Below are 16,243 nucleotides of genomic sequence, written 5' to 3' on the forward strand. Positions count from 1 at the left end.
ATGCATAAGGAGATCAAAGTGATGGCATCTCGCAGCTATCTCCTTTTTCAAAGAAGCCGGATTCCTTTTACTAAATCTTAGAAATAGATTTACAATCATGAGCAGTGACTTGTTCAATACACACTGGGCAGCGCAAACGCCACTTTATAACTTGATGATCGAAGTGCACTTAGTTCTCTTCATATGAAAGTCTTGTCGCAAGAGCTTCAGTTGCTGCTGCAGCTGCTGCTAGATATGAAAAGCATCTCACCGGCTGCTGTTGCTGCTGGCTTGCAGCCGCAGCCGCAGCCATGCCGGCTGTTCCGAGCAGGCTGTTACTGTTCAGAACAACATCTAAGATTTCTTTGTGCTTTTTTGGGTTAGGATGCTCATGCATCTAAAATAATTGTGGGCCTCCTAAAAAAGAGGCAATCATATCATAAACTGACCATGAAACTGACATGTCGCCGGTGCGTCTATTATATCTGACGACCACATTATGCCTCGACGACATGCATACGTATAGGTACTGAGCGTGTTTGCGGCCTAATGCATGCATGCGAAGCGAATAATCGAGCAACTCTGTCTTGATCTAATCTTATTCTTCTCCTAATTAGACGGCGCTGCGCGATGTCGTCGCTATCGCTCACGTTCTCTCCTCATCGGCGGTTCGCTTTCTAGAGGGGCAAGAGAATTTTTTTTTAAAAAAAAGGCGTCTTCTACGTAGGATGAGCGTATTTGATGGCCATGTTCCAAAAAGGCGACGAGGCAGCTGGTACACGTATGCATGTTACAAGTGTAGACTAAAGCAGTGTGTATGCGTTCTCATTTCTCTTTTCTGCGTGGTCTCCTCCTCTCACAGTGTGTATTATATCGACAATTGATAAGAAAAGAAGGAAAGATAGACAAAATAAATCAAGGACAATTATGCAATAACATCTCTTCTCATTCATGTTTAATTTACACCTTAATTTGATGAGCATCTACACATCAGCAATACACTTTTAAGCAAAAGTGTTATAAACTTTGCCTGTTAATTAATTGAAAATGCTGCCGCCTGCCGGCCTCTCCTTAATTTTGTTTGAAGAGGGACAAGAGACTTCGTGCCTACAAATATCATATATATATATATAACTATATATAGTGGTTAAAAACATTTTCAGATATATTGAAAATATTTTTTATCAAATCATTTTGTTGTGCCTGCAGTTTCAACAATTAATGCCAGAAATATACTTAATCATCAAATGTTCAAATAAAACTGAGTTTTTCATGTTTTGCATCAAGGTAAATTGGATGGATGTGGTAAGTGCCACGTTTAGCGATCATGCATCACTTAATAAACTGAATAAAAATTAGTGAGCTTAAGTGCACAAGTGATAGGGCCATGGGGGCCATGGCAGCTTTTTGCTAGCTCTAACTAGCTAGTGTGCACTCCAATTATATCCCCAAACGATAGCTAGGTTAATTAGATGCATAGATATGTTGCCGTGGAAACCAGAAACCAAGACCACAGTAACCGCACGAACACACTCAGAATTCAGAAAAGTCTACTATGTCTAGGGTTTTATTTTACTTTGCCCCTATTTGCTGCTCCCTCCGTTCTAAATTATAAGTTATTTTGATTTTTTTAGGTTTATAGATATTATTATGTATCTGGACATACACTATATCTAGATGCATAACTAAAAAAGCTAAAACGACCTACAATTTGGATGGAGGGAGTACAAAAATTGGAAGCTAATAAGGTTAGTTAATGATATAGGAACGTCACAGGAATTAAGAGCATCGGGAACAGCTTTTATAAAGACAGTGAGACAAGAGACAAAAAGAGAGGCTAAACTACGATATCATTTCACAAATCCTTCTTGTCTAGTAAAGTTGGTGTCCTCTGACCTTACATTAATCAGCTTCTCTAAACCTCCTCCGCCGTCCATGCATGCGTACGTGCAACAGAAAAAGGCATCATCCTGCCGTGATGTTCTTATCATCTGACATTTGTTCCAAGAATCTAAGAGATAAATTATGCAGCACTGTGTGTACGTGTTCTACTATATCTATTAAGCTAACACTTTGATCTTATGTGTCTTTGGATTAAATTAAATTTAATTAAACTAGCTAGCACACTACTTAATCTGTGACATGATTCAATCATGCACGGCGCCGAACGGAACTGGGTCCTGTCTGCCAATAATTCGGTACTCTCTTATTACGTTACGTACACTGACGAATTGAATTTCATTTGACCATCACCTGTACTGGTAGTTTATAAAGATCAGGTGGCGAGTGAGCAAGTGATGAAGTGGACGGCAAATTATGTATGTTGAAAAACATTGCACCTATCATAACGATATAATTAAGAGGATAAGCCCAGCTAGTTTAATATCATTACGGTATAACTAAGCTGCAGCATCAGATGCTCAAAAGCTAGCTTGATCAAACCATATGCTAATACTGATTCATGCACGTAGGTACAATCAGAGACACTGTACAGCATGAAGCAAGCATGCATGGATGCATTATTGACGGTTGTTCACTTTGTTCATGCATGGAGCATTGCACCTGCACAACATCACTGTTTCAAGACCAGCCCCAATTATATATCTAATTGAGTTTGTTTTGTTAGTTAGGCTATTAGGCAGTAGCTGATGGAGTATAATATGTTGTCACCTAGCTAGTGATGTGCTTGCATTAGAGTACTTGATCACACTAAAGACTGTTTGGGAATCTGTTGGTGCATGTGTGTGTTCTTCTCTATATTTCTAACATGTAGGGTACACTAGATGTCGTTGTAGCTCTTCTACAGCAAAAGGCGGATGCTTGCGGCCTTTCTGTCTGCTCTATCCAGTTTTCTTTGAGGAACAGTGTGCATCCACTTTGATTAATTTTCTCAATTTGATGCTCGATCCGTTAACAAGGCCTTGCAAGCCTATTCGTGATCGAGTTGACATGGCAGTGCGCCCAGTCCATGCGGGGTTCACTTTACGGGTAAGTCGAAAAAACAAACACGATTTATTGAAAAATAACGGATATATAGGAAATAGTTCAAATACATTTGAACAGAAATCAAGCACGCTATATGATTTTTAGTACTGCTGGAGTTGCTCTTAAGGCGTGGGAAAAAGAAACAATTTGTGAGACCATCATGAATTTTTTCGCCTACTGAAGCTCGGATCCTCTACAACGACGTCTATGGCTCTCTCTCCGTGTGCGTGCATACTCTGGCAAATCGATCCTTTTCGAAGCGTCAAACACTCAAACATGTTCTATGTTTGTGTGGATCAATAATCTGAGCTACGAGGCTACGACAGATCTGCCCATGTATAGCTGGCCGGAAATGAAGCAAAATATCTGTCAATGCATTATTGTGTCTCAGAAAACACCAACACTAAATAACTCTGCTAGATCTTTGGTTATCACTTATGTGCGCGTATTAATGGCTTTTAAGCAAGTAGGCGCACAATTGGCCAAGTGTAGGTGTGCCACGTATGTGACCAAGCACACACTCACTTTTTTCCCGGGAGAACATTTTGAACAAACACACGCTCACTCAACACATGCATATCAACTCACACCACCAGTCCATCTTCAAAGTTAGATTTTAACCATTGTTTTCTCAGTAATGTATATCATTTATAGCTAGCTTAAACATTAATATAGAACGTGTCAAAATGGTAAGACACACTTTTACTTTTTAGAATATAAATCTAGTAATTGTAGCATAATGTATGGTAATTTCTATACACTAAAGATTTTTTTGATAATTTCAGCTAAACATATTCATAATTTGTTAGTCAAAATATATGTACACAGTTTGACTTCTCCAAAACAAAATACACATTATGTTTTTTTAACAGAGGAAGTGCTTTCCTTACAATCAGATCTTAACCAATTTATTAGGACACTGGCATGATGTCTATAGGTTGATATACTTGACTACAAATTATTTAAAAATGTGCTGTTTCAAATGAAGAGAATTATATACTATGCAAGTATTTTCTTGATAATAGAGGCAAAATAGTCATTTTCATCCCTCAACTATCACCCCAATGGGGAGAGAATGTGAGGGTGTATGGTTTATTGTACCAACCAGCTAGTGTGAATAACATAGTGAGTGATACTCCGTACTTAATTGTTTTGAGTGCACGTCATCTATCAACATTGATATTGTGAATTGACTGTTTGCCGTCGACAAAGGAGTGAAGGATGCTGAATTCTCGTCAAGCCATGACCTGTTGGTTTCATAGGTTGCCCTATCATTCTATTGCGTTGGACCCCAAAGGGCTGGTGAACGGTGACTGCTATCCGAACGATCATGGGGTTAGACATTGACAGTGGGGAATTAATTGGATATTTAAATGGTCTCCTTAGTGGGCGAATAGATTATTGAATATGACATCGAAATGGTGTTGAGTCAAGCCTTATTAATAATGTGTCGATGAAGTATATATGTTTTTTGCCTTTGTACCTAGTGCTTGTTTTTGTGCCCTTAACTTATTTTCCTGTAGTATTTTCTTAAAGCAATAAAAACTGACATTTTCTCATTTTTTTTTAGCTACTACCTTTGTTTTAAAATACACGAAGTATATATGACAAGCTAGTTAATTAGTTTAGCTTTCTAAACATTATATATTTAAAATGGAGAGGAGTACTTTATAATCGGTTTACTTAACGAGAACATCCCACATCCTTCAAAGAAGGGAAGCAAAGTCATGTGCATAAGAAGATACACTTTCTTTTTGGTTTACTTGTAAGTGTGGAATCGGAGGGGCATACTCGTGGGTGTATTAGTGTGTTACAATTAAAAAATGTATGGCAATACAAAATTGCATTCATATATATTAGATAGTCTGCATGTGAAACTATGGCACTACGAGATGTATGTGTGGAGGTGATTTCTTTTGTTTCAATGGTTACAACTTAGAACACTGCTATAAACATCCTCGATCATCACTTGTCGGCTCCAAACTGTACCATCAGTGTGCTAATGATCTTAGAACAGCTGGCAGTGGGGCAATTATTACTGCCGGTTCTAGAAGTGGTAATAAATCCAATTAGCACTGCTGGTTAAGGTTATCAACCGGGAATAAACGATTGAAAGTTTAAAGAAAAAGGTCCCAAGCTCAATTTACACTTGAAGTAGGAATCAAGATCTCCACTTGAGGATGATTTTTTTTTAAAAAAAAAGGATTCATCGTGTTCATCATTTGAGAACCCGGATGAAAACAAGCAAGAGACATGAGGCATGGTATGAATTGGCACCAAAGGAGATGGATTGCACTTGGTTTTGAAGATGCATTCCGAGTGAACATAGCTGATGAGGAGGAGATGGAAGGACAAGTGGATCTAGAGTACGGGCATGGAGGGGTGCAATTTAGAGGTGCTACGTCTCGACGGATTTGGTCATGGGAAAGCCAAAAACGCTGACATTTTGAAGGAGTTTGCCATTGTGGATGATCTCATGGCCATGGAGGAGCTCGCATATATGATGGTGAGCACGGGCATGAATGCCCCCGATGAGTGCCTCCAATAATCATATGTTCATGTGGATTATTTTGCAGTGGAGGTAGGGGAGAGGGAGAGGATTTCGAAAATGATAGAGGGAGAGATAAGAATGGGTGGGTGAGATCAGGCTTAGAATAGATCAAGGTTCGTCTAATAATTCCAGTTCTTGGTCTTTCCTTTTATGAATCGGTGGCAATGCATTATTACTGATGGTTTTAAATGAACCGATAGTGATAGGCCGGCTGCGATCCTTAATTTTCTGTCGTGTCCACACAAGATCTTTTTCTAGCCCCACAACAATTTACCTTTGAATTAGACTCTGAATGCATTAGATCAAATGAGATGATGTGTGCAAGCAGTCCCAAGACTCAAATGTGAAAGGGGTTGGAAGGTTTAACAAGATTTCGACGGTCAGCCGCACTCGGGTCAATGGTGTGCTCCCCTGCGCCTGCACGCTGCAGCCATTTGAATGGCCTCGATTATTTAAGAGCCTGTTACAGCTTAGGGAGAGAAATAACGGCGACATGTAGAGAGAGCAGCAGAGATGGCGCTGGTCTGTCGCACGTTGAGAGAGATTAACCTACACTTTATGGTCAGGCACACACCAGTTCAAGTCAAGAAGATCAACAGGCCAGGCCCAGGGGTCAGCATTTCAATAGGATTCTCTCTCTCTCTCTCTCTCTCTCTCTCTCTCTCTCTCTCTCTACCCAGACGTCCATATAAGCAGCACCACCCTCCCCTCACTCCCAAGGCCCCTACACTACACACATCTCACTCATAGCTAGTGTGCATCCGTCCCTCTCCTCTCGCCTGTCACATTTCGCGCATTGCACCGTCCAAGCTTGCACGTACGCTCTCACAAGACAGCACGCCGTACCAACCCCAGGCCGCGCCATGGTGGTGCCTTCGACGACGCCGGTGCGCCAAGAGACGGTGGCGCCGCAGCCGCCGCCGCTGTCGTCCCACGGCGGCGGCATACCGACGGTGGACATGTCCGCGCCGGGCGGCCGCGGCGCGCTGTCGCGGCAGGTGGCGCGCGCGTGCGCCGAGCACGGCTTCTTCCGGGCCGTGAACCACGGCGTGGCGCCGGGCGCCGCCGCGCGGCTGGACGCCGCCACGGCGGCGTTCTTCGCGCTGGCGCCGCGCGACAAGCAGCGCGCCGGCCCGCCGAGCCCGCTCGGCTACGGCTGCCGCAGCATCGGCTTCAACGGAGACGCTGGCGAGCTCGAGTACCTGCTCCTCCACGCCAACCCGGCCGCCGTCGCGCACAGGGCCAGGTCCATCGACGCCGACGACCCCTCGCGCTTCAGGTACACGATACCCCACCCACGTATGCTCTCCTCCGCTGTGCATGCGCATACACGTGGCGTACACATAGAGCAATATTCTCTAAAGTTTAGAGACGAGCTTACTCGTGAAATAACTATTGCTAATAAATAAATGCGAAACCACATTTAGAGATCCATGCTATGGTAGCTAGAGTGAAATCCTTTACTAAGCTCCAACACGAATCTCAAAGCTGATTCGACTTACGCATGTATATATTTAGAGCTACCTTTAGACGCACAACGTTGTCATTTTCATCGATTTGTTCTTCTTATTATAAATACAAACATTTATAAAAAAAATAACGTATATGCATGACAGCTTGGTTCATCGGTGATTTATGCTAGGACTCGTGGTTTTATATTAAAAGCTTAAGCTGTTAACGGCGTACGATAAGGAACAAACAGGTGTCGTGAGGTGTTAATGTTGATGGCACCTGGAGTGACATGCTCCCCTGCACTGTGACTGCAGTGCTCCTTAACCAACAGGCTATTCCGATGGCAGTATGATGTGGTTTGCATATCATAATCCTACACCTGTCGGAATGTCTCACATGATATGCTAAGTTCTCAGCAGCATAGTAGTATGGGTAGGTTTATTGGTACGGTTTAATTTCTTATCTTTAATTAATCTTGTGCCTTGCGAGGAGCATTTGGTGTTAATCTTTGATGCATATTATAGTTAAGGGAGCTAGACATGATGCGTACATGCATAAATAGTAGGTTTGGTTTGAGCAAAAAGGAGCTTTCTGCTCGTTTACAATATTGGTACTTCGCGTTCAAAAGTCAAGAGAACTTGGGGGGTGTCACGTATGCAATTATTTACTCTAGCTTCCAACTAGCCATGCTTTTTATTTGCCTATCTCTAATAGTACATATGCATTACATGTCAACATAGATTCTTTCAAATGTTAAAAGATATCATAAAAAATGTTTGTGTAGTTTATTGGTGTACCTTGGATTTTGAAGTGTATATATGTTTATGTGTACACTATTTAGTTTCCCTATAAAGCATCATTTGATAGTTGAGAGTGCAAACTTCTCCAACAGACAAGTAGTTTCACAACAATGTGGGCATTCAAAATCAAAACTTAGTTCGAATATCTGACTGCTGTTCAAGAAAGGAAGACATTTAACAAAAGAGACTGTTCCATGTTACTTTTACCTGTTCTGAATTTTAGTTATATGATTCTATCCATGTGACTGTTAGCACTTAGGGGATGTTCCTATCTGGTTCATGGTAGAACTAATATCCTATGTTGTCATTGTCAGAAAGGCCCCCATCAAATAAATTGTGCAAATGCATGACTACATAGTTTTCAAAACAATTATTATCGCAATAATGGCACAATTGATGCCGCAATAGGCAGAGCAATGATATGTTAGTTCCAACAATTCAAGAGCATACATAGCTAGTTTCTAAAGCAAAAGGAAAGGCACAAATTGATGGGACATAACAAACTTGACAGCTCCACAGAATGGGCTTAAAAGATTTTCTGATGAAAGTTAGGTATAAGTGTCTTGCCAGAAGAACATTCGAAAACAGACCAGCGTACAATCGACTGCTTTCATTGAACGCTGAAAAATCAGTTGTACATTTTGCTTGTGATAGGGAGAGCCCTTGCCTATGCTGGGAGAACTCTTAAATGCCTAACAATTGACTGAACATAACAGATGAGATATCTTTAACTATTTTTGTGCATTCTGAATGAGAAAGATCTCATCTACACGACACTAGGGGATAGAGAGCACACAGGCCAGGCAGTGGCCTAATTCATCAGAGTTGGTTGAGAGCAAATAAGATGAAAGGGACAAGAAAACCCTCCCTCTAAGGTAGTTAGAAGACCCCTCTCAGTGTCAGGTCCCTCTCCAACAAACTATGTGTATTTGCATGTCAATCAGTCCTCAAATATATGCAGTGCAGTGGTCTTCAATTAATGGCAATACCCAACCACCAACTGATGCAGCTAGCAACAGAATGAGTACTTGAAGCACCCACAGCCATTGGATAACTCAAACAGCTTATTCAGCAAACTACACTAAGTTTCATGTAGAAAATGATGTGTTTAGATGGCCACGGGATATACATCATATATAAATATTGAAATGAAATTCCCTTTGTTCTCTATCAGCTAGCCATGTGTCATTAATATATTGTCAATGTTCTAAAATTCATAGTATGGCAGCTAGAAAGGAGTAAGATTTTAACTGCATTATCACATCAGAATCTAAGCTTAGGCACAGCAGTTGGGAAACATACAATTATTGTAGGATGCTATTTGAATTGATTCCATGAGAATTAACTTCATGAACTAAAGCAAGAATGCTAGCTGCAAGAATAAAATAGAAATGGCATCAGAATCTTTGCAGTAACCATCTAGCGTGGAATACAGGTAATAGCAAGTAGGGCCCCATAGTAGAGAAGTACAAAAGCCTGATAGGAATAAAAATGATCCCCAGACACCCCCCCCCCCCCCCCCCCTCCTAAGAGCATATCCATGCTATCCATATAAAGCCAAGCAAAGGAAAGGAGGCACACATGCAAAGGGTCCTCTTTATGGTAAGATGAATGAGATGTCCCAGGGGGTGTGTAGTGTCAGGGCAGTGATGTGTGATACCAAGCACTGATGGGTCTATCGATGGAGCAGTGGAAAAAAGCATGCCCAATCCTGTCGAAAACCCATTTGCCCATTGGAAAATTGGTCCAAAGTTTCATGTACGTCTGATCCAGAGCTATCCATGCATCACAAGACCCGAATATGTATAGCATGTGACTGGATTCTGGTTCTGCTGCACAGCCCAGATGCATCCATAGCATCAAGCTATCGTCTTTTCGAGGCTGCAGCTTTTGAGTTGCTGCATCTTCACACATCAATCAGTCAAAATCTTCTCATCTTTCTTCAGTCTCCTTTCTCTGTCATGCCATGGCACACATTCAATCGATCTCTGCAATCTTTTGATCAAATTAATCATGTGCGCATTTTAACTCACATGCTGATGTTGTTGTTTCAGTACTGTGGTAAACGAGTATGTGGGAGCAGTGAGGCAGCTTGCATGTGAGATCCTGGACTTGTTAGGAGAGGGGCTAGGGCTCAAGGACCCCAGATCCTTCAGCAAGCTTATCACAGACACTGACAGTGACTCACTCTTGAGGATTAACCACTACCCTCCAGCGTGTACCATTCACAAGCTTGACCATGACGGCCAGTGCAAGATGAAGAGCATTGTCAGGACCAAGAATGGCAATGGCGTGAACCCGTCGGCAGGTGCACGGATCGGGTTCGGTGAGCACTCTGACCCACAGATCATTAGCTTGCTCCGAGCAAACGACGTCAATGGCCTGCAGGTGCTTCTGCCGAACAGTGACGGCAAGGAGGTCTGGATTAAGGTGCCGGCCGACCCGTCAGCATTCTTCGTCAATGTTGGTGACCTCCTCCAGGTAAAGGCACGAACTTACCTAAAAACAAACAGTACTAGATGGATTAACTTAAAGAAAATTGCTTTTATGAACTACTTAGGAATAAAATTAGCAGGCACTAAAACAAGCAAAGAGATAAGCACTACTCAGCACCCAACCATTCGCACTATGCACCTTCCATTTCAGTGTTTCAAAAAATAGATTCTTTACTTACTGAAAACAGGAAAAATAAATCCACCTTTATTTGGTTCGGGTTCCGATTAGACACCATGCTAGCTATTGCCTCTTTTATGAAAAGATGCCCCGACACTGATATTTCTGGACACATTGGACTGCATCAAGTACATCTTACCAGCTGACAAGAGTTTCTGCTTTCATCTTGTTACTACATCTGAACCTAACAACAACTACTAGCCCATGGTGCAGCAATACAATACTGTCCCTCTGAAACTTGCTTTGAACTCACCTCTCCTTTGCCTTTCTTGTTCCCAGGCTCTAACAAATGGGAAGCTGGTAAGTGTCCGGCACAGGGTAATTGCAAGCGCCTGCAGGCCAAGGCTGTCCACGATCTACTTTGCAGCGCCACCGCTGCATGCACAAATTTCGGCCCTCCCAGAGACTATCACAGCTGCCTCACCACGCCAGTACCGGTCCTTCACCTGGGCCGAGTACAAGAAGACAATGTACTCGCTCCGCCTGAGCCACAGCCGTCTTGATCTCTTCCACGTCGGCGATGATGATAACAGCAATGTCGGCAAAGGAGAACAAGAATAGGGAGCACTTACTGAACTGCAGGAGGTGTGTGGTGGGGACTAGGTAGGTAGAATTGTCCCCAAAATTTTGGCTCTCTGGCTTCCATTGCTAGACATCTCAGGCTATGATGGTGTAGGGTTGAGAGTCTGCCAGTGTGTAATAGTAGTTAGCATTGTACAGAAGTCCTGGGTTGTATGGTACTGATGTATCGTTGCCTGCTTCGGCAGTTTGTTGTCCCCCTTAACTTTTATTGTACTCTCCGTCCCTCCTTTCTAGTGTTGCCTTTGCTTAAAGAAACCTTTTCTTTGCATGAAAGTGAGATCTAACTCAGACTCCAGGTGACAAGATCAAAAACTTTCAGGCTGAAAAGACTTTAAAAGTTCCCACAAACTACAAGCAAGTTCAGTTTGGGGCACTGCAAAAAATGTTCTAGTAGATATTGACTATAATTAATTCCGTAAACCCATGCCATCACAAATTAGTCCCCACTTGCAAATATTATCAAACTTAATCCTATTATTATTTGCTATGAATAATGAGTACATTATTTAACAGAATGGACATAATTACAAGATATGCAATCGTTACAAAATATAAAAATAATTAGATAAAATTCTCTATCTTTAGCATTCTATTTCTATCAAGGCATCAGAAATCAAAACAAATCACAAAATGTAGATTCAGACAAAAGAATAAGCCAACGTGTAGAGCTTAATAGAAATGGGCGTATATATCGCAGTACATCCTAAAATGGGATTTCGGTGGTGAATTTACAAAAGCAAGTGCTTTTCTCAATGATATCTCAATCCAAGTTGGTTTGCTGTCCTCAACAGCCCGTACTACTTTATGACAGCAAAACATGAGCATGATTTGATAAATTCGGTGTATTGGCCCCTCCGATATAGTCACGCACCTACAGTTGTTTACACTTCTACAGTGTGAATCTCTCTGATTGATAAATCATAAATTAATACTGTACTACATTATATATGATGGCAACTAAAAGAAACTCAGTGATTTTACCTAACAAAGATGTCAAATTTAGCTGCATGGCGTGCATATGTGTTGAAAATTCTTTCAAGAGAGATGGTATGCAGTCTTCAGGCACCTCAAGCTCCTACTTGTAAGTTGCAAGCTACTAGAATGCAGGCAACCTTGAGTTTTCCTACAGCATATTGGTCTCCTGGAGGTCAGAAAAAAAGAGCACATGCCTGATACGTAAAGATTCTTGTTTAATTCTCCACACAGGGTGCCATAGTCTTAGACTCAGAAGTCATTATTGCAGTCAATCAGGGTATTTACTGGCAAAATATTTAGAAAAATAATGTATAGTGATTAGTGAAAGAAAACTTGAAAGCTATTTTATCAGCATACACCTGTAACAATGGAGAGATCCACCATACGACACAAGTTTATGCTGCATTGAAAAAATAGCTATTGTTTGAAAAAGACATATTCTGTCTTCTGTGCAAATTTTGGAAAATGCATAATACTTGGAAGATAAAATATAGCTATGGAACAAAGGTATGCATATGCTACCAAAAGGATGACAAAAGATCTCAAAATAAAAATATTAACAGCACCTGTTGCCTGCATAGCTGCAGTGGAAAAGCCCACTGAAGGGATAGAACAAATACAATCACCACTCAAGTACTCAACAAAAGTTTGGTACTATATCTCCTAAACCATGCTTTAGGAACGAGTAATCTACTTCAAATGGTAAAAAAAATGACAATTTAATTATTTATGTTATGAAGTGCTAGCAATTAAGTGGTGCATAGCCAATATCTCTGCTGCACAGTATAAACTATAGAAGAAACAGAATTTGTTCTTAGCATCTGCAATTAAAAGAATCCTTGGATATTTCAAGCTCCAGTAATTATTAAAATAAAGCATAAAAAATATCAGCAGAACTGCTCGGAATATTTGCAGTTATGCTCAAGCCCGTAAATACAAACTCTATCAGAACTAAGTGGGCAGAACACTAGTATTCATGCTCTATTATTATAATTGAGTTATGTCCTCTAGCCTCAATAATTTCATTTTCAGGATAGATGTTACAGCGTCCCTGAAAGAGGATCGAAGCAGGAAATTCAATATACCAAGGCATGCCTACATGATCGGCTCATTCAGTAAGAGTATGACTGTACTTGCGATGCTCGGTTTGATGTGTACTTGATTGGCCAAAATAGCTTCTGAACCAGAACACACTTCAGTATCTACTAGAGCCTAAATTGTTCAACTCCATTCTTGTGTTCTATACAATATGTACATGGGCAGATGGTTGTGTAGCACATGGATATCACGTTCTTCAGATGGATAGTTGAACTTGAACTGCAATCTGGTCTTCTGACAGTATCAAGAAAAAATCTGGTCTTCTGAGTTCGGACAGCACGCAGAAAACCACATTCCAGGGATCAATCAGAAAACCAGCAAAACATTCTACACCTGAAAGAACAGGATTTTCTATAAATTCTAACCCAACCTCATATTAGTCAATAGTCAAAGCTTTGAGGGAACAATTAGTAGACCCACTAAAATGAACACAAACCGGAGTCCGGAGACATAGAGTTTGCTCCCAAGAATTCGTCGCACGTGCATAACTAAGACAAAAGCGGCAACTCCATGTACTTACTTCATTTTGCAACTGCAGGCCCGCACGATGCGGATGACGATGTTCCTGAAGACGCCGCACTCTCAGACTCCCAGTCCCAGAGTGGCAAGGACGCCACCGGCGGGGGCACAAAACCCACGCCGAGCGAACAACTGGTTGCAGGTCAATACCTTTACGAACTCACCAACTACGCCGCCGCCGCAGAAACCCATGGCGCCAATCGAAGCAGCACCCGGACCTCCTCTCTGGCCGCTTCCGCCGTCGTTTTTTTCCCTTTTCTTTTTATTTTGAGAGATCCGCCGTCGCATGCGGCCACCGGCCACCGGCCAACCTGTGGAATGGTGAAGAACCGAAGATGACGACGACTCGTGCGAATTGGGCCGAATCCTTCACTCAAAAGCCCAAACCAAACATTGAGGGCAACGGCCCTCCGAGTTTTGGCCCGTTAATTACAAACAAATAATTAGACATTACTAAAAACTCTGATGCTTTTTGCCTCCGAAAATAAACTCATTTCTTTCGTTTTTTATGAAAACTGTTTAACTATTAGTTCCTCCTATTCCATTCTCTTCGACAGCAGTTTTGCCGATTTGGCTATGCTACTAATAGATCAACGTTGACTCAAATCAATCTTTATATCTCTCATTCATCCAAACGTTATAGATCTCAAATTCCCTGGTATTAGAGCTGCTCAGCTGCATGCTATTCTTGTTCATGAACCTTGTGTTAGCAACACCTTCCTTAATCCAATAGAACACCGGTGGTAGTTTGATACAATAGGTAGCTGAGTTTATAGGATACAAATATGAGAGGAATAGAGTTCGGGATAGGGCAGCAAAACAAGGGATCGAAGAAGGATCAGAGGTACATCAGAAAGTAGAAGATAATCTAGAGGAGGAAGAAGAGTTCGAGAGAAGGAAGAGGAACAGAATGAACAGTTGGTTATGATTCTGAATAATTCATTGATGTCCTCTCCTGTGCACTTCCTGCAAATTTTTTATTTTTATATTTTTATTTTACGATTTTGCAGAAATAAATAGGCGATCCAAAAAATTGCAGAAATAAATAGGCGATCCAAAAAATTGCAGAAATAAATAGGCGATCCAAAAAATTGCAGAAATAGACCTCTGCCGTCGGACCAAACAACAGTAAAGGGCTACCGCCGTCTCAACCGGTGGTAGGAGAAGATACCATCGGGTGAAACAACGGTAGCTTCTCGCGTCCGCCACGTCAGCGTACAAATTCGCTTACCGCCCTCTGATCTGGCGGGCGATACACGGTTTGCAGCGGTGCGTGGGACGAGGTTGTTACCGCCGTTCCATCCGGCGGCATCCACTTTCCGCTGGATCAGCGGGCGGTAACAGGCCCTGCCAATTCAAACGGCGGGAGCGGGAAAGATATCGCCAAATCAACCAGCGGGTGCTCCCCCGCATCTTTAAAAGTCATGGGCAGCCGCCCTGAGCGCACGCACCATGCCAGTTTGCCTGCCCACGCGTAGAACTGAGCGAGAGAGCGAGCGATCACGATAGAATAGGAAGAGAGAGAGGGTCCAGGAGAGAAGAAGAAAGGGAGGGAGGAGAAGAGAAAGGGAGGGAGGGAGGGAGGAGAGGAAGGGAGGGGAGGGGAGTAGGGTTGAGATTGAAGCCCAGATCTTCGTTTCATTTGAGGTATTTTTACTAATCCCCTAGTTTAGCTTAACTCCTAGTAGGTAGATGTAATAGTTGATGTAGTAGCTATACAAAGGGTGTAATGTTAATTAGTAGATGAAATCTAGGTGTTCATATGATATATAGAAAAATATAAGTTAGTCGGTATAGTGGATTTAGCTTAGGTATTTATGTTCTAGTTAAATTAGTTTGTTGATTTATTTAGATAAATTTAAGATGAATATTATTCGCAATGCAAGAGTTATATTTTGTATAGGTATTTAGAATGTAGGTGTTTTAGGGGTTAGTTGAAATTACTACATTTAGTTATAATTTTTATTCATGCCGTGCATATCTTTATATATACTTTCGGAACATAGGGGTGTTTAGGGTTAGTTAAGTTTGGTAATATTTAGTAATGGTCTCAGTTAATGTTGTGTATATTGACCGGGTAAAATAAAATGAATTGTTTATATATTTAGATAACTCTAAAATTGTTATTATTGATAATGCTCGAGTTAGATGTTTGTACTGTATGTTGAAATGTAGGTGATGTTGGAGTTAGGTAAATTAAGTATATGAGAGTAATAATATCTATTCGTATCGTGTATATTGACAGGCATATCGGAAAGTTTTTAGTTTTCCAAGTGTTCTATGGTCGGGGGGAGGTTAGATATGGTCCAGAAGGGGTAGATTTGTCTGAATTTCAGTCGTTCTGCAAGTAATTACCAAGAGCAAGAGAGAGGACTTAGGCTTCAATATGTAACTGGCTATTTAAGACTTTCGATCTTGATAAAGATCAAGTGGAGCTGTCTGTTAGGGTTTACGGCCTGACATAAACTTTTGGGAGTTGATGCCGCTTGAAGAAACCCAGAACTGGAGGGTCTATGTAAATGGTTGTACTAAGCGCAGTTTACCGCTGATATTGTTTGTTGAAGTGTTCAAGAAAAATTGGATCTAGCAGTCAAATGTAAGAAGAAGTGGGAGGTGCTGAAGTTAAAGC

The 16,243-nt window shown here is 41.5% G+C and overlaps 1 protein-coding gene and 1 long non-coding RNA gene across 2 annotated transcripts; one reads left to right on the forward strand and one right to left on the reverse strand.

Moving 5' to 3' along the window:
- The first annotated feature begins 6,003 nt into the window (after positions 1–6,003).
- On the forward strand, positions 6,004–11,306 carry LOC117862527 (gibberellin 2-beta-dioxygenase 1). Its single transcript, XM_034746018.2, has 3 exons — positions 6,004–6,794; positions 9,822–10,248; positions 10,720–11,306. Exons 1-3 carry the CDS (start codon positions 6,379–6,381, stop codon positions 10,999–11,001), a joined length of 1,125 nt encoding a protein of 374 aa, XP_034601909.1. The 5' UTR covers positions 6,004–6,378; the 3' UTR covers positions 11,002–11,306.
- On the reverse strand, positions 9,123–13,908 carry LOC117862528 (uncharacterized). The gene is made up of 3 exons (XR_011898816.1): positions 13,616–13,908; positions 12,004–13,428; positions 9,123–10,266 (listed from the first exon to the last, which is right to left on the reverse strand). It is a non-coding gene; the product is annotated as an uncharacterized lncRNA (long non-coding RNA).
- Between the last annotated feature and the right edge of the window lie 2,335 nt (positions 13,909–16,243).

The sequence above is a fragment of the Setaria viridis genome, chromosome 7 (genome assembly GCF_005286985.2).
Source record: "Setaria viridis chromosome 7, Setaria_viridis_v4.0, whole genome shotgun sequence".
In the NCBI taxonomy this organism is placed as follows: Eukaryota; Viridiplantae; Streptophyta; class Magnoliopsida; order Poales; family Poaceae; genus Setaria; species Setaria viridis.